The sequence below is a fragment of the Ptychodera flava genome, unplaced genomic scaffold (genome assembly GCF_041260155.1).
Source record: "Ptychodera flava strain L36383 unplaced genomic scaffold, AS_Pfla_20210202 Scaffold_31__1_contigs__length_3010019_pilon, whole genome shotgun sequence".
Taxonomy (NCBI): domain Eukaryota; kingdom Metazoa; phylum Hemichordata; class Enteropneusta; family Ptychoderidae; genus Ptychodera; species Ptychodera flava.
This window is the reverse complement of record NW_027248353.1, coordinates 2,575,096-2,598,333: the sequence shown is the minus strand read 5'-3', so window position 1 is coordinate 2,598,333 and position 23,238 is coordinate 2,575,096. Positions and strand designations below refer to the sequence as shown.

General features: G+C 37.3%; 1 protein-coding gene across 1 annotated transcript in view; it reads right to left on the bottom strand.

Moving 5' to 3' along the window:
- LOC139127419 (uncharacterized) overlaps positions 1 to 16,795 on the bottom strand; it is a 146,456-nt gene extending 129,661 nt beyond the window's left edge. Inside the window, exons 1-3 of the mRNA XM_070693342.1 lie at positions 16,617 to 16,795; positions 3,465 to 3,562; positions 1,860 to 3,127 (exon numbers count right to left, since the gene is read on the bottom strand). Of these exons, the coding sequence (XP_070549443.1) occupies positions 1,860 to 3,127; positions 3,465 to 3,499 (1,303 nt within the window). The 5' untranslated portion in view covers positions 3,500 to 3,562; positions 16,617 to 16,795. The remainder of the gene's footprint in view (positions 1 to 1,859; positions 3,128 to 3,464; positions 3,563 to 16,616) is intronic.
- Between the last annotated feature and the right edge of the window lie 6,443 nt (positions 16,796 to 23,238).

Below are 23,238 nucleotides of genomic sequence, written 5' to 3'. Positions count from 1 at the left end.
TCTGACAATATGTAGTACAATTAAAAAGGAACCATTTAAACGCGTGTAAAAACAGGAATTCCAACTTAAACTCGTGGAAAAACACGAATGCCGACTTCATAACTCGTTAAATTTTCAAGGGAAATATTTACGTACATTAGCCCCATTATCTGTATCGTATTGTATTTTCTTCGACAGGGTGGTTTGAAGTCGAATGCAAGCTTGTAAAACTGCTAATTAAGAGTGACAACATGTTAACAGAACTTTGTTAAAAACAATGGCGACGAACGCAAAGTTTAGCTTTAAGGTGGAGCTGCATGTTGCCAACAGAGTTTTTTTCAAAGCATTCTTTCTCATCAAAGATGACAAGGAAACCCACTCATACCATATATTTTCAAAAATCAGAGACTCTAAAGTTTAGAATGGTAGCAGTTGTTTACTCAAAGGACGAAGTGGGTGTATATTTGGGGTAAAAACCCTCAATTTTGGTATTAATGATAAAAATTAATTTAAGTCAAAAACTTGACACTATTTTCTGAAATGTAATATTTTACTTGAAAGAAGAGTATATATGTAGCAAAAAACGGCTATTTTATTTGGGATTATCTATCCTCATCCTAAAATGTTAGGGGTTTAAAGACTGACACTTAAAAAAATCGATTGAAATCATGATAAGCAAAATTAAAATGCCTCTTATTAAAAATGTAAGAACTTTATTGCCAAACAAAATACTTGTTTTGTTATATAGCATTTAAAGAATTGAATGTGAAAATTTCAGAAAATTTGACCAGCCAGAGTGGAGTTAAATTCTTTCGAAATCTTGAAATCGGGAGGAAAAAGAAGCCAGGAAATCGGGTGATTTGCATACATTTGCATAAATTAACACTTCTTTATCACGCAACTTTCGACTGCTTGACAAGCGAAAAGGTGAATCCAACCAATATTTTAATTTGGGTTAACAAATTAATTAAATTGAATAAATATTTGCAAAAAAAGCGATTTTTGAGCAAAATATGATGTGTTTGGTGCTTAATAACTAAATAGTGTTATAGTCGCAGTCAAAATATTGCCTCTGTGTAAACATTTGTGGATTTACAATAGCGTGACCGTAAATTTCGTCGACCTAATGAAGCACAAAAGAACGGAAAACTGGCATTTTCATTCATTCATTCATTCATTCATTCATTCATTCATTCATTCATTCATTCATTCATTCATTCATAGACATTAAAGCACAAAAATCATGGCATACATTTCTTAAAACTCTCCAAAGTCCACATTACAGCACGGAACTGACAACTTTGGAGACCAAAAACAGTTTTTCGCTTGTCAAGTGTGGTTCGACCTCAGCAATTCTTGTGCGTTCTTGTGCAACAATGTGGGGTAACAGTTTCTTTACATGTTGATTTTGAAATACACACAGAGAAAAAGGGTACTATTAGCAGCGTTAGCAAGTTTAAAAGAAAACAGTATTGTAATGGCTAAATTTACATTTCGTCAACAAGGTGCTGTCTTAGACCTAACAAATGTAAAACAGTATGCATTACTCTCTGTTATGAGGAATATGTCGCAAAACACTAAGAACGCATTTTCAGAATAGGAATGTGCATAGGTCGAGGAATAGGGAAAGGTGACAATGGAATATTATTTAACTAAAGCTCCGTTGTATTTATACAACACGACAGCCAAACTGGAGTGTAGCAAGGAAGTAGGTACATATACCTATGGCACAAAGAATATTAGGATGCCCTTCTATAATAGTTCAGGGAAATGGCAGTGCAAATATGTGTATCATAAAGTGGACATCACACATGTGATTAGAAAATTTGATATCGCTACTGAAGTGAGAAGGTCGTTGTGGATCTTCAAAAGATGCCTACCTGGTCTCTCAGGTGCTTCTTCCCCTGTGTTGGCAAGGTTGAAATCTTCATGCTGATTTATGAAATTAATCAACATCTTTTTCACATCGTCTGATAGTTTCTTAGCCTTTACCTTCAGCATTTTCCTTAATGCCACAGCCTTCGCAGTGTACCGAGAGTAATTTGTAATAGCCCCGTTTATTTTACTCAAAAGTTCGTTGTCGTCACTTTTCATATCAACAGCGCTTTCGTATGCGTCTAAATCAGGTAAATACTCGTCGATTGCCTTTTGACTAGACGAATACTGCGGTACAAGAAGTGGGATTCCGATCGCAATTGCAGAGAGTGACAATTTAACCGAGTTGATGGAAGATGGCGGCACAACAAGTAAATGTGATTCCTGAAGCAGGTTTATAGCTTCGGAAACTTCGAATGACTTGTATGTAATTTTAAGATAGGGATGAGAATTAGGATTTAATTTACTTTTTAAATCATCCTCGCGACCTTTCGGTATAGAAACAATGACCCACTTTGGAGGTTCTTTTTGAACCCCATGAAAAGATTCAGCAACGTGATTCATAACTTGTGCTAATTCAGATTGGCTCGATAACTCTTCAATATCAACTTCGTCAACGAACATCAAAATCTGAAATTTGCCACTGGTCGGAATTTTAGTGGAGCGTTTAAGATCGAAAAGATCGTCATCCGGCGTAAGCATTAAAGAAAAGTGATATATCACCTCATCAACACGTTGATAGTAGTCATCAAAGTGGTCAAATATTTCCGAACCAATCGAAAATACAGCTTTTGCATCCTTGCTACTTTCTATTGCATACTCTTTCCAAATTTTGTATCGATATTCATCGTAACCGAGAATGCTCAAAGGGGTGTCAAGTTTATACGGGTTTACAACGTAAAATGAAGCGCCAGGGAAGACATTCTCTCTTATAGCGGAAGCAGGTATTGATGTCACCATACTAAAACTGCAGACCATTTTAACTGACTCTAATTTGCTGATGTCAGGAAAAAATGTCCTATGATCCTGAAGCCATGTAATTTCTTGCTTATCTCGGCGGTATAAACGCGGAGGGTTTGGATAAACGAGATTGATGCCAGATTTGAGAAATTCGTTCTGCTCTTCATCATTTACTTTGAAGGCAGTGCAAAAGATTGTCAACCCTATCGCATGCAAATAATAAATGAGTTGACGAACAGCAGCGGCCACTCCACCCGTGATTGGCCAGCCTAGGTACGAGCAGACGACCAATGCAGCCGGACGTTCTTTGTCACTGTAATATGAAACACATTGCAACAATAAAATGTTATACTGTCACTATGCAGCACATATGAAGAAGATTGATATCATTTTTCCATGAGATACGTCTTTCAAATGAGTAGCTGATAACTGAACGGGGAGAAATTTGGTAGGTTAAAGGGTCTCGCTTCGCTTTTGTATATACTCATTAACACGCGTTTTCAGCGGTGCCAATCCTTCGTGACTGGAACAAACAAGGCTATCCAAAAAGGTAAAAGGCGAGACAACAACGTACGAAACACCAAACGCGCAATAAAGAAGAGAAGTTGTGAATACCATGTTGAAACAAGTGACCACAACGATGTACTAACCTTGTACCTCGAAAACTACTTTCCTTTGAAGACATCTCTGTGCCAAGATTACCACCAACTCAGTTTTGCTTTAATGTAATTTTACCAGTAACCACGGTCTACAGCAAAATAAGTTCATAAAAACTATTAGTTCAACATAAATACATACATAACGATAGTATGCACACATTTAACGCAAAAGTTGATTTGCACAAACGTAGCGATGCCATGCTATTGAAGGAGCGGGCTGACCAAGAATTGGGGTTAGGGTACACTGCAGAAAACGCCGCAACATAAATACCGGAAATGGAAATTAGAGTCAAGTCAAAATGTTGAACAGGTTCAAAATAATGGCCTTGAGAATGCTAAATGTTAGTCATTTGAAAGTGACTAACACGCAAGATTTTGTTCGTACAAATATTAATTTGACCATGCATAGCCACATAATTTCGTTGCAGCATTATATTACAGAGGCTTTTGTAGGGTGCTTTTGCACACTAAAATAATTCATGCATGACCACAGAATTTTAACAAATTTGATATGTTAATAATTGAAAACTACTTATTGAAATTAACGTGAAAGTCGCGTGCAAGTTGAAAAGGTGTTTAATTTTGTCCAGAACTATTTTTTTTCTTCTTGAGTTACAAAATGATTCAGTTTCATATTTTGATCATACTATTATGACGACGACTTGCATAAAAATACTCTATTGCGAAATATTCAATCAGATGGTACAATACACTACATTCCTCCTACAAATAAGGTAAGCAAAAATGAGAAACGCCTTTTAAGTTCCTGGTTTCTTAAAATATAGACCATGAGTCGTGAATAAAGCATTAATAGAAACAATCAAAACAATCAACTGACAATCAACAAACAATCAGTAACATTCAAAACAATCAACAACAACTGAATCAAAGAAGTCACTGACTAGTCCCATAGAAACCGCATTTTACCTCGATTACACCACATTGAACAGACCCATCACAGGTCATATTTATTAAATGTCTTAAAAGGTTCAAGTTTCTCAATAGTTTCTTTCGTTAAACTTTCCTCACCAATAAGAACAAAATCATGCTGTGAATTGGAAAGAAAGTGTAGCATTTCCTTTCGTCTCATACCGCATGACATTATGTTTTTCGGAGCTATAAAAACGTTTCTCTATCAACATCCCGCAACAACGTCCACTACAAGACGAACTAATCTTCTGATAAAAGTGTATGTATCAGTATTAGTTGTTGCCTCTGATCGCGATCTCCAATGTTAAACCCAAGCCTATTACACACATTGAAACAAGATAGCATTACACGCATTTTTGGATGATAGATGTTATTTTTTACTACTTATTAAGCATGTTGTAATGTGTTGCAAGTATTCATATTGTGATCAAATTACTTTCAATTCACATTAAAATTCCACAGGATAATTGTGTGTTACGCATGTAGCGGAATGCAGGGGAAGATTGAACACATTGCCCAAGTGTCACTGGCACCAATGTCAAGATCGAAGGTAAAGTATGAAATTTGATCTCCTTTAGTTCGTTTTTATAGATTTATCATGATCGATTGGAAATCAAACACTGAATAAAGTTATTTTTACCTGTTTCATGTAATGATAATCACCAAACACACACAGTCTCTATTTGCTTACAAATGTGGTTTAAAAAGTCTGTGCGATCGTTACTTGAGCCAAGGAACGAGAACTACGCCAGAAAACATGGCACAACAATGACGTAAATTAATGGTAGCCTACAATTTAAGTGTACTGTCACGTAGCGTGGTTGTGATATAGCTATTGTCGGGGTACGTGCACTTTGTGGCAGAGAGCGTCAGGCAGTGGACACGGCAACGGGTACACAAATATACTCTAAGTCGTAGCACTTTATTCAGCTGAGTAACATAAGTTACATGGTAAAACTTCTATGTCTCACACTGGTCTAATAATAGGCGTCGATCACGGTCAGTGTCGTCTCGAGCGTCGCAACAGGTTCAGTACTTTAACACACTAAAATACAGAGTTTATATGGGGTAAATATCTGGCTTTGTCATGACTTTGGTATTCGTCTATCATTATCCAAAGAATTAACTAACGGCAGTCGGCATACGTGCAACATCTGTCAACATAACGCAGGAGGTCTTCCTTAAGTGTCCGGTCAATGCTAAGGACTTAAGCAGTTGTCAAAACAATACGTTCACTAAAGACGGATGAACGGTTACATCAAAAGATCACGAAAATAAACAAGGGAATCGTTCTCACGATGCACCACGTGGAGAAAGGGTTACTATAGGTCACAGTTATTGCCATAAATTCAAGTCATATCGAATGGCTACGTCACAGTACTTAGAAAAAGTTTGCATTTTTGAGCTTCTGTAGGTGCGAATATTGATACAATATTCAATGAAGAAGCTGTCAAAACAGAAGTTTAAGATACCTTTAACCCCACAATGCATTTGACTCAGGCAGGCCGCTTGATTTGAACGATTTGCCTGCGTCAGAATTTTTCATCATTTATTGCAATGAAAAAAAGACATGAAAGGATATCTGAACTTGGTGGAGAATCCGTTAAAATCAAACTCTGTGGATGTAACATATGCGTACGTAATATAATTTTTGAATGTGTATCGCAAGATCTAAGGTCAAAGAATAAGCCGCATTGTTATTGATCATTTTGATAAGATCTGTTTACAACTGCTGCGTCGTTATTTTGGCAACGTGATGTATTACATCTAACCGGACAAGGACTAAAGAAAACCCCGACAGTATTTGATTGAAAGTCCAGAACTCCCCCCCTATAAGCGAAAGTTGTGAAGCGAATAACATTAACAGTATTCAATTTCAGTCAAGCTGGTGTTCACAATTACTGCAGCTACTTGCTTTGTACTTTACGACATCCGCTAGCTGTGATTTTTTTCACATTCACGTCTATTAACATATGGGTCTAGTACCATACAGGTGATGGTTTGCATGGAAAACCTGTTCAAGGTTTAGACAATATTCACAGGTATCTAATCAAGCCACAGCAACAGCTATCTTAAATGTCACAGGCAAGCTATGAATTCTTCACATATAGCCCCATCAAAAATGGGAAAGCATGAGATTCACCTGGCCTTAGCCTTTCACCAATCTTATTACTTGCTGTTGAAATGTTATGAGCATGGTACACATTATTGAATATGGAGTCTGATATCCCGGCACCGACCGATTAAACTAGACGTCTTGTGTTTAAAACATGCACAGACGCAATGAAAGAAAACACTTCAGCGAGTAGATGTAAACAAACGCTAGGTGTTCAGCATTGTAACGATGAAAACGTTTAAGGGTCACTGATTCAGACAAAATCCAACGGTTTGACTCTTATATTTCAGTGCTTTCAATACATAAGATATGAGTTGTCTTTTTATTAAGAGTCAGTTTCTGAATAAAATTCAGAATTTATGCTATGATAACGAGTTACATTTCATACTTTTCGGCCTGAATGGGAATATTAAGACAATTTTACCGATGGGACACCACACTTCAGTACAATGAGCTGTAACATTTCCGGCGGTATAAGGCAATGATTAACCATTGGTACCAGTCGTTAGTGGTACACCTGACGTGCGTCCCCCATGTCTCATTCTAGATCCATAAGTTGCACATGAGGTCATATACATGTCTTCTAAAATGACAGGGTCAATCATCTCCATTCTATTTCTATAGGTCTGGTAACTTGTTTGCAGATAGACCAGTCATTGAAATGACCATAATGTAATGATACAGGCTCACGAAATTACGTTGGAGACATGTGTAGAATTTTCTGACTGAGACCTCTCCACACGTTGTAGAGTTCGTGAAGCACTCACGCACGCATGCTCACTATCACACATCGCACATACAAATTTTATCGTAGCGAAGAAACGAATTCATCGCTTTAACTGGGCGAACGATAACCCCGGGGACAATTCTGTCCACCAGCAGAGTTACCAACCCAGGGTAGAAAATACGGCTAGTTTTCAATAGGGTTCGAACCCACAACATACGGCATCAGTCGCCTAGAAATTAGACCCGCACAATTTTCATTTATTAAGCTTCTATCCGAAAGAAAACGTTTAACCCCAAGTAACACTAGAAACTGAATTAGTGCAGTATTAATGAATAGGTCGATAATACCCCTTTAGGCTAGAATTGTATTATCGTCCCTCCCTAAGAGTGGAGTAACTAGTCAATTCAGAATATGTTCACCTTCAGGAATGTAGGCCTACAACATTGTGCGATGTTTTTTGAAGATGCGTAGCATAAGATATATTTTTCGATCATAGTTTGTACAAGATACATGAATTCTCTTGGCGTTGTGATGATTTGCATGATTGAACACAAACCATATGTGAAGTACTCACATGGCTAGAAACAAAACGGTACCCATAAGCCACATGGGAAGTTACAAAGTCATGAAGCAGGTCCATCAAAGAAAGCTAACAGACATGTTCTTGCACAGCCGAATTATTGACTTTTCTCGCAATAGCAATTGTTTGACTCAATGAGGGGTGCATTAAATTATTTGGGTTACTCAGAGTTTGAAACGGATACGGATTAATGGCAGCATTGATGGTCGAAATGGTCAAAACCTGCGTGGAGATCTTTAAACTTCAAAGGAATGGACGATCAAATCATGTAACGGATCGAAGAATGCTGTAACTGCATGTATACCTACGCTGACCTCTGTATGCAAATTAGCATCCATTGAGAGGTTAGAGGGGTGTATTTATCAATATGCAACACATTGGTTTCAGTCGGTGACTTTTGAGAAGGCAGTTTTCCTTCAACATTTTCAAACAGGTGTACAAGCATACACTGGTCTTTGAAAGCACCACGTTTGTCAATTGATGGTTCACATCTAACATTTTGATCGGCCGATTGGATGGTATGGAGATTTATCGGAGTAACTATCTTATCATTCGTCTGCTGGGGTACGACATGTCATACTTGCACACTCGGTCATTTACCCTCTTCAGGTTGATCTGTTCACTGTTCTTTAAAGGAACAGGTGGTCAACATAAAGCCCACATTTATAACTATAGTCTGGACGATCCTTCATTTCCAAGATAGATTTTCAACATTAAGATTTATAAAACCACACAAAATAATAGCCTTGGTATAAATTTACGAGTTAGAAAAATCTAATGGACGACAATGTCGCAAGTTTGAAGATCGTTAAAGGGAATAACCGTGTTACCAAGGAATGCCTGATTATTGGGATCACCCATTGTTGCGATTTTACACATTTCCCCGACAATCAAACATTCTCGCGTTAAAACTTCTATTTTTTCAGAGCAACCTTTCGGTACTGACGATACTTGTTTGCTTGTCATTCTCTGTGTGTCAAAGTTGAATGTACCGGTGTGTGATTCTCAATTGGGTCCATTTATTGGAATCTAAGTAACGCGATAAAACTTGTTTACTTCATACAAGCACTGCACCTCGACATTTCATTGATTTATGGCATTCAGGTCACACGAAAAGCCTCTCAAAGAAATGCTCACCCCTGGACACTTTTGTAAACAAGTCTTTGTGGAAAGCCTGGCAAGGTTCTGCAACTGAAGTGTATAACCGACAATCTCAGTGGCAATCTCAAAAGATACAATCTCATGAAAAATGTCAGATCATGATTGGAAACTTAGATTTCTACTAGTAATTATGACATTTAGTCTGTGTCCTGTTTAACTGGGACACTCTTAATACACCGCACACTGGCTATGATACAAAAACAGAAATCTGAAGCCTACAGGCTCTCATGACATTGGTAGTCTACGGTCGAAATGCAACGGTTCCAATATTTTTACACTAAATGTTGACATTAAATGAAATAAATGTAGGCCGATGGCATACCCATGGTGTGCCGAGACTATTCCTTTGTTCTGTTACTTGAGTTGTCCTCGGTTTTTTGGCTCAGTTCACTCACTATTAAAGTGAAGCGGAAGTCTGTGCTTTAAATCGGTATTTGCTTTTCAAACTATCACACTGCGCAGAATGGAAATAGATTAAAACAAACTGTCGCAGCGACAAACATGCAATAATTTTGCAACATGAGTTGGTTCCATACAAACATAAAATCGTAATATTCAAGTTTGGCTTAAGGGACTGGTCAGTTTCTTCGGCCTGGGGGGGGGGCGATGGATTATTTTTTGCCGACGTCAAAAAGTGGCTGACCCCCCTATTCCAAATTTTTAAAACAGGGTGACCCCCTATCCCAAATTTCGAAAACAGGGTGACCCTCCCCCCCGCACGCGACAACTGTAAAACAAAAGGTGGACATTTAAATACACACACAGACACACACACACACACACACACACACACAAACACACACACATACACACACACACAACACACATATATATATATATATATATATATATATATATATATAATATATATATATATATATTATATATATATATATATATATTATAGAAATAACGGACGTCGCGCTGACCATTAACGTTTATTTGTGGGCAAGGGCGACAGGAAAGCAAAAAATTAATGGGCGAGGCTTGCCGAGCCCGTTAATTCGGCTTTCCTCGAGCCCGCGCCCACAAATAAACGTTAATGGTCAGAGCGGAGTCTGTTATTTCCATTATATTATCAAAATATCCGAAAATTTCAGGAGCGAACGACAACTGGGCCCCAGAAACTGAGCATTACGCGACGCACAGTCACGCGCGTTGTAAAATATTGGCAAATCCGGAGATGTTTTCAGAAAAAATATCTCAACTTGACCTACAAGTGCTCCATTTTATTTTGTGATTGATTATGATTTACGTTTGAACTGTAAAGTTACGATACTTTGAATTGTTAATCTTATTATTCATATTCACGGGCATATAAACAGACCATTACTGTGTATTTGTGGTCAGTCACATGGTTCAGCTCGACCAATCACAATGCGACAGGCAGGGCATGGTAATATAATTAGTATTAATATATATGTTTTATATTTTACATACATTTATATTTTATCAGTCATTCTGTGTTTTAATGAAATTGTTGACATGTCAGTTGTAAGATAGGAACTTCAAAGTGTCAATGTTGAAGTTTGAAAACAGTACATTTTGAATGAGTTGTGAATGTATTTCACATTTTCTATGCTTAACCAGATGTCCTGAACAGAAATGGATGTCAATCATTAATATCAAAGAGGAAAAAGCAGTAAATCAAAAATTTTGATGGGTGTTAAGACTTGCCAGCCATCCAATTAAATCTCCTGAGGAGCCATAGAGAGGAATTTTAGCTAAATCTGAAGTGTGCCGTGTCTGAGATGACCTTTTCTTGTAACATTGAAACCATAAAAGCACAGCTAATAATGACAAAAACTGCCTTTTTAACTGTCATTTTGGTCATAAAAAAGCATCATTCTACAGAAAACCTGAGACACAAAGGAAAACAGTTGCATCAATGACAACGAAAGATATCTTGTCATTTTTCTAACTCTAAAATAAGTCACTTTATCAAATATATATTATGAAATATTTGTGCGTGTTGCTTTCTCATACTGAATTTCCCATACAGAGAACAGAAAAGTATCAGGAATTTGTCATGCTTTTCATATGAAATGCAGATTTCATAACGATACACTTTCACTTAGCAAACATCAAGATATCTCTGGCATATATCTCTGATTTATTAAAGTATGGCGCCCAAAGGGCGCGGAGAAAAATATGAAACATCCCGATACCTCTGATATATATTTCTTGTATATTAAAGTCATGCACAGGAAGGGCGTGCTGAAAAATGTCTGATATATTAAAGTAATGTGCTCGAAGAGCACGCCAAAATATATTGAACATACTGATATCTCTGATATATGTATGCCAGATATGTTAAAGTTGGGCGTGCTGAAAATATGTGTGATTATTAAGTTGCGCGCCTGAAGGGCGTGCCGAAAAAAGGAACTGAATGATTAAATTTGTCGCTGACACGATGCATTTTAGGCAATGATGAGCCTGTGTCGAAATTCAAAAACACACTGACCCCCCCCCCTATTGGGCATTTCAGAAACATGGTGACCCCCCTATCACCAAAGTCAAAAACAGGGTGACCCCCCCAGGCCGAAGAAACTGACCAGTCCCTAACTTCATGAATCATATCAGTACTACGTCTACCCTATGTAATCCTAGTGCTGATCAACGGCAGTAATGAGTGAACGTTGCGATTGGTAGCAATGTGCATTTACATTAGCCATCACCTTTCCTATTTACCCGAGTTCTATTTGTTTTCATTCATTCAGTTTTTTTGAACATTTTCCTGATAATATTTTATAAATATTCTCGTATATTTATAAACTAGTCATCGTCAATGGCATAGTACTCACTTGATCAACTGTTATCGGAAACCTTTAAGTCCTCTAAGGACGAGGGTATTTATGGATTGTAAGCTCCGAGCTTCAGTCTGTCCGTCCATGCAGATATCTCAGACACGCCTGAGCCTCTATTCTTTTAAAACTTGGTACAAGGATAATACACTATTTGGTACGAGGATAATACACTATGCCATACATTTGCACGTTCATTGTTTTTGCTGTTGCAGGCATACTTACTGCCAATTTGAATAATTGGTGTTTTGGGGTAAAAGTTCTCGTTCAGGAGATACTATTTCATATTTGTGTGATACAGTTTAATATTAGTGGTGAAAAATTATCGTATTTATTGTTTTTGTAGAGTGAATATCAATAATGTTCAATGAATAAGTCGTCGAAATATAAGTTTGAGATATTTGTTCAACTAGCAAGACATTTGACTGAAGCCACTAGCTATATTAGCCGTGTCATCAATTATTGCATTTGCAAAACTTACATGCGAGGGGAAATGAACTTGGTGGAGAATCCGTTAAATTCATACTATCCATCCAGTTTTCCAGTTGTATCATAGGGATTTACTTGGCACAACTTCTGGGCTAACCTATGTATCAGACTATCGATGAGCAAAGAATAAGCCGCATTGATATTGATTCATTGAGATAAGATATGTTTATAACTTAAAACTCTCTCTGCTGGGACATTATCGGTTCGACACCTACTGAACCAATATTGCAAACGACAGTCTGTCCATGTTTAAAAACGCATAAATATGGCCAACTGGTGACAGGAAATCGGATTAGTTTGTCTGGAAGTCAATGACACTACATCCGAAGGCAGCGTTCATTTCCACAGCCACACACTAAACAAAAATCATCCGGTCTTGTAATCTTTGGAGCATGGCTCATGCACTACAGATGCATGAGCTGAGAGAGTGTGATACACAAAATCCTTCAACGTCCCACCCCTTACATGACATTTTGCATAAATAAAGTCCCTATTTGGCGACCGAACTATTACAGTGGAATTTGATTGAGTGTCCGGTTTGCCTTGCAGAGCTCGACAAGTTTAATCATCAATCATCAATCATCAAATTTATTTCACCAGAAAGAAAAAAATAACTACAACACAAAAACAAATGTCAAAGTATACCTCGTTACAATGTTTCTGGTGAGGACCATGGAAATAGTCCATAGAGACTAATCTAGTCCATGGCCCAAATCTCAAAGAAAAAAGTATAACAAAGCAATCATACGTACGTATATGAGACAGACGGGTGTCAGCAAATGAGCGGTAATTGTAATAAAAAAAATAAAGTGTCAATCAGCAACAACAAATATATAAATATAACACTAAGGGATGGACCATTAGACCTTGGGAGGGGGGGTGGTCACAATGAAATTGTGAAATTTTTTTTTTTACTATTGTAAATTTCTGAAATTTTTTTTTTCCAATTGAGATTAGCTGTGCAATTTTTTTTTTCAGAGTAAATTTTCAGATTTATAATTTTTTTTTCGTTCGTCGCTGTCTGAAGATAAAGAGGGCAAACATATGGTGCCAAGCACCACAAGCGGCCACGCAAGCGGTCACTGGGAAGAGGTCAGGAGAGGGGTGTCCCCCTGCTGCTGCTGGAGCTTTTGAAAAATAGAGAATAAAATGGTGTTATTTGGTGGCACTTGGGGAGTATTTTTGCGGGGGGAGGTCAGGAGGGGGTGTCCCCCTCCTGCTGTTGGAGCTTTTGAAAAATAGAGATTAAAATGGTGTTATTTGGTGGCACTTGGGGAGTATTTTTGCCGGGGGAGGTCAGGAGGGGGGTGTCCCCCCTGCTGCTGTTGGAGCTTTTGAAAAATAGAGATTAAAATGGTGTTATTTGGTGGCACTTGGGGAGTATTTTTGCCGGGGGAGGTCAGGAGGGGGGTGTCCCCCTGCTGCTGTTGGAGCTTTTGAAAAATAGAGATAAAAATGGTGTTATTTGGTGGCACTTTGGGAGCATTTTTTTCGGATTACACATCTTCCTCTGAAACATGGTCTTCTTGCTCCTCAGTAGCTTCGTATAGTTTTGAAAATTGACTATTTTGGTTTCCTGGCTTCCCTTTCTACTGCCTGGTGAAATGCCTACATTCACCCCACCAAACATCATGCATATCTCATGATTTACAATTGATTTTGACAAGCTGAGAAGCTAAAATAAGCTAAATAATATAGTGAAATTTGCATATTTGTGTTTTTAGAGCAATTGTTGCCCTTTTTTGATCCAAACATCTATTTCTCTGTAGCAGCATGTCCAAATTGATTGGATGTGTATAGATGTGTTGAAATTTCAATATTTGTCTTTTTGGGCAATTTATGCCATTCATGGTCAAAAAATCTGTATTCTCTGAAAGGGCTTGTCCAATTTCTTTGAAATTTGCTACACAAAAACGATTAACCATGCAGATTTATTCAGTATTTGCTATCGAGAAACTTTCAAAGTTCAACCCTTTTATGTGTTTTTGTGTTGGGATTTGTTGGATAGATGGCATTCTACGTAGTGTATTGTTGAATGTTAAAACATGTGTTGCTGTTGTTATTTGAGGCTCTTTTTGAGAAAAAAGAATTGAAAATGCCTTTTTAAAAGCAAAATAATACATAATGACTTGATATGTTGTTTTATCATTATTGACGTGTTTCTACTTGTTCACCCATTCTTGCATTCATCATTGTAATAAAATGCTGTGAAAAAAATGAAACTGATGTGGCCTGCATCTGTTTACCTTGATCTTAAAAGGCAAATACAACTTTCTGTCTTGACAACCATACCATAGTTTCAATGTTTTACCTAGTGTACCTGCTTGGTTTGTACGCAGGAAACAAGTAGAAAACAGGCTCTATAATTTCATAATTTTCAAGTGATCAGAATACAAAAGTCCTGAAAAGATAAGATAATCACAACTTCCAGTATAAGGGATACAGTCACTCTAAATGTATAAATTAAAATTAAAAATGTGCCGGGAGGATGTATTAAAAATACAGAAAGTTGCTTACTGTCGGCAAAATCTAAAAAAAATTCAAAATTTTGAAGACTTTTGCAGATTTTTTTTTACGCCTTTGTCTTCTTATTTATTTTTTTTTTATTTTGCAAACTAGTTTGAAGATTTTTTTTTTCCTAACTTTCTGCTCTGAAAATTTTTTTTTTCTGTTTTTGACCACCCCCCTCCCAAGATCTAATGGTCCGTCCCTAAAATAAATATGACACTAGAGTTTGTAAAATTAATTTAGTAAATAAGAATGCAATTCCGTTATGAATAAACTTCTGGATTCTAGTTTCTTTAATGAAAGTGGTAAAGAGTTCCAATGTTTGGTAACTGCATACGTCATGTTATGTTGAATAATTCTAAGTCTTGTATGTGGGGCTCGAATATTATTGTCGGTAATTGAACGTGTTAGATAATCATGGGAGAAAGGTCAAAATAACGATCAATTCTATGGGGTAAATTGTTACGTGTTGCTTATCATTAGAAAAGTAAACTTTTGCAATAAATTGAGTCTTTGGTGTTAGATTACAGCGCGCGGCGAGCGTTTCCCAGACACTGTCTTGTCTGCTCTACAATGACATTCATTTCAGCATGCCACCTCTCTCACAACAAGTTCGACACTGCACTACACATCATCAAAGTTGGGAAATACAACTCCGACGATACACTGGCATTTTTTCGAGTGTCGAATCTATATCTCGAAGAAAGTCCTCAATTAGTTGAACATTGCTTCTGCAAGGTGAAGAAAATTTTGAAGGTAAAGATCTGATATCGTCGTCTTCTCCACTTGTCGTGTATGATGCCGTCCGGGAATTACTTGCCAAATACAGTGAATTATTTCAGAAACACTGGTGTGTTATTTAATGGCACAAATGTACTGTGTTGATTGAGAATTAATTGCACCTGTATGTGTAAAATCAACACTTCTTCTTTTCTATTTTGTAGCTGTACCATGTATTTGAGAGAAGTGTCCATGAAGAAAGTTTCATTTGACTGAGACAAAACTTAGAGAAAACAGGAAAAAATTTCATGCAGGAGTGTTAAGAATTTTCTGGTTGATAATATGATCGTTGTATTGTGTCAAACTTGTTGATAGAGTAGACTTCACTGGACATGCTATAGATTGCTGAAGGGACTGTTGTGATTGCTGACATCGGGAGGAGAAGAATTTACTTGTTTCTTCATTAAGTTCCCAAATTAAAATAAACATCTAAAAAAAAACGTTGATGTGTATGTAGTGCAGTGCCAAGCTAGTTGGCATGCTGAAACGACTGTCGTGATTGTAGACGAGACAGTGTCTGGGAAACGTTCGCCGCGCGCTGTAATCTAACACCAAAGACTCAATTTGTTGCAAATGTTTACTTTTCTAATGATAAGCAACATGTAGACTTGTCGAGCTCTGCAAGGCAAACCAGACACGCAATCAAATTCCACTGTACCAGTGTTTCATTATCGTTTCATGCATAACGGACGAATTCCATGTTTTAGGGTATTTTGATAACGTTTTCCCCAAAGTTGGAAAACATTTTAGACTGTGTTTGGAAACTTGACATATCACACTCTTTTGGGTCGCGGAACTTGGTGTTCCACAACTTCAAACAAAATGGCGTCCACTATTGCCTACAGCTACTTCCATCTCGTTCTATTCAAAGCCACCTGTTCTCTGCTCTGTTTTCACACATTACATCTTGTAACATATAATAGCATACATGCAATACTGTGCATATAGAATCTGTTCCAGGTTGGGACTACATGTATATTAACTATTATAGGCCAGTTTTGGATACTTTAGATACAACCCAGTCAAAAATGTGAACTAAAAGATTTACCTGTTCCGTAGGCTTTCACCAATCTGATAACTGACTGTTGAAATGTTGTTAGTCTTGTCATCACATATCCTGAATAAGGAGTATTATCCAGGTACTGGCAGATAAAAAATAGACGTCTAGTCTTACAAAGGTATACAAATGCAGTGAACGAAAACACTTCATTGGGTTGATGTGTGTCACAATTGTGTACACAAATGCTGAGTGTTCAGTACTGTAACCTTCAAAACGTTTATGAGGTCATAGGTTCACTCAAAATCTAAACATTTCGCACCGTTGAAATCCAGTGATTTGAATTCCTACGATATGTGTGGTTTTCTTAAAAAATATTAGTATTCATGTCATGATTATCGAGGAAGATTTCAAAACGTTTCAGGCCCAAATGCGAATTGGAATAATGTTTACCGATTGGACACCATACTTCATTAGGTATGCATGTCAATCAGTCGGACGAATTAAGGTAATGATTAACAATTCGTACCAGGCGTCAATGGCAACACAGACATATGTCTTATATCGCATTATAGCTGCATAAGGGACTGGCAGTTTCTTCGGCCTGGGGGGGGGGCGGTAGATTCATGGGGGGGGGGGTGGGGTCACCCTATTTTTGACTTTGGTGGTAGGGGGTCACCCTGTTTTTGAAATGCCCAATGGGGGGGGGGGGTCAGTGTGTTTTTAAATTTCGACATGGCTCATACTTGTGAAAAATGCATTGTGCCAGCCACAAATTTTATAATTCAGTTGCATTTTTCGGTGAGACCTTCGGGCGCATACTTTTGTCCCCGAGGTTATCGTTCGCCCAGTTAAAGCGATGAAATTCGTTTCTTCGCTTCGATAAAGTGTGTATGTGCGATGTATGATAGTGAGCATGCGTGCGTGAGTGCTTCACGAACTCTACAACGTGTTGAGCGGTCTGAGTCAGAAAAATGTAACAACTTAGCCGGCTATTGAACCACTCTTTTATTTGGGAGTGGAGATTTAGCCGAGCGGTTCTGTCTATGGCCTCTCAGCTAGGCGACTGATGCCGTATGTTGTGGGTTCGAATCCGATTGAAAACTAGCCGTATTTAATAATAATAAGACATTTTTCAGAACCCCGCTCTAGTGCAAAACTTTAATATATCAGACATATATAAATATATATATATATATGTAATATATATATATATATATATATATATATATATATATATATATATATATATATAAATATATATATATATATACATATCTGACATGCTTGTATGTTTAAAATAATTCGGCGCGACCTTCGGGCGCATTTCTTTAAAATATCAAACAATATTTTTCAGCATGCCCTTAAGCTACGTGATTTCATATATCAGATATGTATATATATTAGAAATATCTGGATGTTTAATATTTTCCGGCGCGCCCTTAGGGCGCAGTAAATTAATATATCAGAGATATTATGTCAGATATATTTTGATGTCTATAAATTCAAAGTCTGTTTTGCAAAGTGTATTGATCATTATGAAATCTGCAGTTCATATGAAAAGCATGACAAGTTCCTGAAACTTTTCTGTTTCCTCTATGACAATTCAGTGTTAAAAAGCAACATGCACTAATATTTCACAATCACATTTTTCTTAAAACAGTTCTGGACATCTGCTTTATGCATAAAAAGAGTGGAGTACATTCACAGCTCATTCACAATACTGTATTCAAACTTTAGAATTGACACTTTTAAGTTCCTATCTTACAACTGACATGTCAACAATTTCATTAAAACGCAGAATAACTGAATGTTTAAATTATATATATATATATATATATATATATATATATATATATATATATATATATATATATATATATATATATATATATATATACATATATATATATATTATAGAAATAACGGACGTCGCGCTGACCATTAACGTTTATTTGTGGGCAAGGGCGACAGGAAAGCAAAAAATAATGGGCGAGGCTTGCCGAGCCCGTTAATTCGGCTTTCCTCGAGCCCGCGCCCATAAATAAACGTTAATGGTCAGCGCGACGTCCGTTATTAGAATTGATGGTCAGATATATATATATATATATATATATATATATCAGAGTTCGCGTTTACGCAAAAATCATGCGTATTTACGCATTGAAATTGACCCTGTACGCATTTTTTCCATTGTTATGCGTTTTCTATACGCAAAGGATAAGAGTAAAATTTTTCCCCACGACTGAGCTTAGGCGACAACCAGACGAGAAGAGTGCCCGCTTGACATTAAATTTGTTGCAACACATTTCTGTCAATCACTCATTTTGTGTGGAAAGTTTCGGATTCTCTGGGCGTGGTCTGAAAAATCGGCATCGTAGTTCAAAGGCACGTTATCATGTCAGCTGTGTCTGTAAAGTACGTTGCTAATTTTCAAGCGAGCGATAGTTTCTGAAACTTTTGACACAAAGTGAGTGATTGACAGAAATGTTGCAACAAATTAAATGCCAACTGTGCACTCTCATCGTGTCTTTCTGTCCCCAAATTTGATCAAAGCACACATGCAGCATGGCGTCGAAGCAGACAACTCTATTTTCTTTCAACTTTGCTCTACGAGTCCGTGAAAAAAATGATTCAGAGGGTCATTCGAAAGACACTACCGGGCAACCCAACATGGAGAACACGGAGAAGCGCAGTGAAGTTGAACCCATGTCGGAATCCACGACGTATTGTCCCGATACAACAACAGGGGATCAGCGCCACAGTGAAGCCGTGAGCCGTGATGATGATGCACCGGTTACCAAAAAATACCCTGTGCTGTTACGTTTTAGCATGTTTGAACCAATGCCCAGTTGTTCAAGTTGTTCGTTAAACTGTTTTCATGAAAATAATCTTACATCGTACAATCCGAATATGTAGTGTAGGTTTATTGAACGGCACATTGTATTTTGTAGTCAGTTTTTTTCCATCAATCGAATGCGGAAGTGAAATTACGCACTCAAATACAGCCTATACGCAATTTTAGCAGACTAATGCCGTCAGCAAAAAATAATCTCCCCCCCCCCCCGGCCGAAGAAAATGAGCAGTCCCTAAGTTGCACATGACATTATGTAGATATCTTCTATAATCACCAGTTCGGTTTTTTCATTTCTATTTCTATAATAATTTGCTTGCAAACAGGCAGCCCAGTCAATGATTGCCATACGCTGATGAAAACCCACTAAGTTATTATTTACCTTTGGGGTAGTTGTACAAATGAGACCTGTACAAGATTAATTTATAAAGCCTTTGACATCCTATTCAAAGCGTGACACCTCAGCCACTACAGAAACTATATTAGCACGATAACAGCAATGTGTTTATGAAAGTCTTGTGGGCTAGAATTTTATTATGGTCCCACCATAACAGTGTGCTCTTACTGGTCAGTGAGGAGTATATTTGCATTCTGGAATGTACCACTATGGTACGGGTGTGATATTACTTAAGGTCATTAAACTTTTGACTTAAATTGTTTGTAAGTTTGTAATCTTCACTGTTAAAGGTACATGCTCTCTCTTGGAGTTGTCAAAATTTGCAATTAACGTGTGTTAATTAATTCATCCACTACAAACAAAAGTAAAACTGACAAGTCTCTTGCAAAGTTTCAAAGTGATAGAGAAAGTCCATCGAAGACTGCTGACAGGCATGCTTACGCAGCGCCGCACAAAAGATAAATCTCCCAATTTTCAATTTTTTTAAAAATCAATCTTTAGTGTCTTAAAATTTCTTGAGCTTCTCAGACTTCGCATTGACAACAAAATGGCCAAAGCTTGCCAGGAGATCTACGATCATATATGATGCAAACCATCGATAAACGCATGTGACAGATGAAAATTGTGTTTACATGCACGACAACGCTGACCCCTGGACCCGGTGAGTTTTGAACCCAATGGTTTGACTATGTGACTCTCGAGAAGAAAGTTTGCCATCAAAATTGAATTGCCAAGCAGGTATTCTTTAATATCCAACGGCTTAAGGTAATGAATAACGATTGGTACTTGTTCCCTCATGAAAATCACACATGTTCTTAAATATTATATAAATTGTTAGCATTACCAAATCAAACCGTTTGGCGCTTAGAAAGACTTGTTTAAGAATAAAGATTGCCAGGGACATTTTGTGATGCCCACATGTACAAAAGTAAAGTATTGGACCTGTTGCAGATTCACGTTTCTATAAATCTGATAGATGACAAGGTAGCAAGTTTTAAAACGTTTCAGGTAATCAGTGGAAACCATCAAACCAAGCCATTTCTAATACAAAAATAGATTTGGACTCATACCAATGCTCATACTTAATATATTACACATTGCCTCCAAAGCACACGCTGCCGGGTTGCAACATTAAATCTTGCAGAACATGCTGACAACACTAACCATAGTCAGTGTTTTCTCTGCATGTTCACTGAAAGTTGCACTTTGTGCCTACTGTCATCAAAATTAGGGGGCAATCTGGGCATTACAGGGGCAGTGTTGATGTTGATTCCCTCCCAGGAGGCGCTCCTTCCCCGATATCATCACGATCGGTACCCAGTCCAGTTGCGTCGTATATGTCGCATGCAGCATCCGTACTGTCATCAAGATCATGATGTTTATCAACTTGTGATGTGCTCGGCTGCTCTCCATCTTCCGTCGATTTCTCAACAACAGGTTTCTCCCGACTCAAATAGTGACATATTTATTCCCTTTGACACTATTTGCTCCTAATTTTGGGGTTTAAATCCATGAAAATAGGCTGTAATTGAACGATTGCGTTTCATTGCAATCGAGATCGATCGTCACTGCAGCGTGCCTACACAATGCTAAAGTTCGAACTTTCAATAATTCCGTCAGTGATACTGTGTTTCAAGTTCTGCTTTCAAACTTTACCGCTATCATATGAACCGCATCAACATAAAATTGCTCTAGTATCCATGGAGACTATGTCATTGGCTGTCCTTTTCGATTCGTACACTTCGCCACGTCGACAAAGGTGAATGACAGACGATATTTTGTCTTTTCCGAGGGAGTATTATAACTAAAAACAAGTCATCGTTGACGACACTGTAATTGGGGGTGTGATTAAAAATACTGCGATACAGATAGGGCTTTTTGGCCGAGACTGAGTTCAATGGTGGTGAAAACGCAAACCAATCTGGGTAAAACCAAATACAAAAGGTCATTAAATAAGTCCAGTAGTAATTAATCAACAGGATGTTGCAAAATATTTTTCACCCTATTTTTACGCTTATAGATTATCACTTGCATAAATTTTCATAAAATTTGATGCAGTGCTTCTCGACATTCACCCTAAAAACAAAAATTCAATAGGTATGCAAATGAACAATAAATTTTAAGAATACTGCTAAGTGTCACTGAATTGTATTACAGCACTGTAAGATCAACATCTGTACCAAGTTTCATCAAATTTGACGCAGTATTTCTGGATATATCACGCTAATTCGGAAAGTGCATGAAATATTCAAATTAAACTTTATTTACATGACACTGATAAATGTCTTTATTCAATGTTAAAGCAATGTAAGCTCAACATTTGTACCAAGTTTCATGAAATTTGATGAACCATTTCTTGACAAAGCCTAATTACGAAAATTCCTTAAATATGCAAATAAGCAATTAATTTATAAAATTGCAATGTATCTTTATTTGCACACAATTATTTTACAGGAAGATCAACATCTGAACCATGTTTCATCAGATTTGACGCAGCATTTTTAGACTTATCACATTAATATGAAAGATCATTAAACATACAAATTAGCAATTTATTGATATGATAGTTCGCAAAGTCTTTACACTTGTGTATTGCAGTACTGACAGATGAACATCTGTTCCACGTTTTAACGAAAATTAATGCAGTATTTCTGGACATAGCACACTAACTAGGAAGTACATTAAATATGTAAATTAACAATTAATTCACAAGATACTGTTTTGTGTCTCTGTACACTGTAGTAGGACTGTGTGCTCAAGATTTGTAAATGTTTTACTAAATTTGTTGGAGTATTTCAAACGGTATTACCCCATAGACCTTAAAAACGGAAGGTCTATGATTACCCTTATTACAAAGAAAACCATAGACCTTAAAACGGAAGGACAGGCAACTAGCTATTTTCTTTCATGTAATCCTGGTTATAATCCGTGAAAAACTTGAACACTCATTAACATAAACAAACGTAACTGTTTATCTCTCGTATCGCAAGCTCACGGAAATTCCCGTGATTTGAGAGGCTTGTCAGACGCGAGATTATGTTAATCACTACAACATTGCGATCAGCGCATGCTCAAGCTTTCGCGTCTAATTTCAAAGTGTCGTGTTGTAAACAACAATAGCCGATTGAGTCGGAGAGACGCGTGAATTTAGTCCTAGTTTTACAAATGTACGTATGACTTCCTCCCAAAAATACTAGTTCAAACCACGAAATAAGACACGTAGAAACGTACATTAGCACTGTCATGCATTATTATTACAACAGAGAAACATGAGACGGCAAGAAAAATTACTCAGAGGAAACGCACAAAATGTCGTGTTCACGGTGTTGTAAACAACAATGGCCGATTGAGTCGGTGACGCGTGAATTTAGTCCTAGTTTTACAAATGTACGTATGACTTCCTCCTAAAAATACTAGTTCAA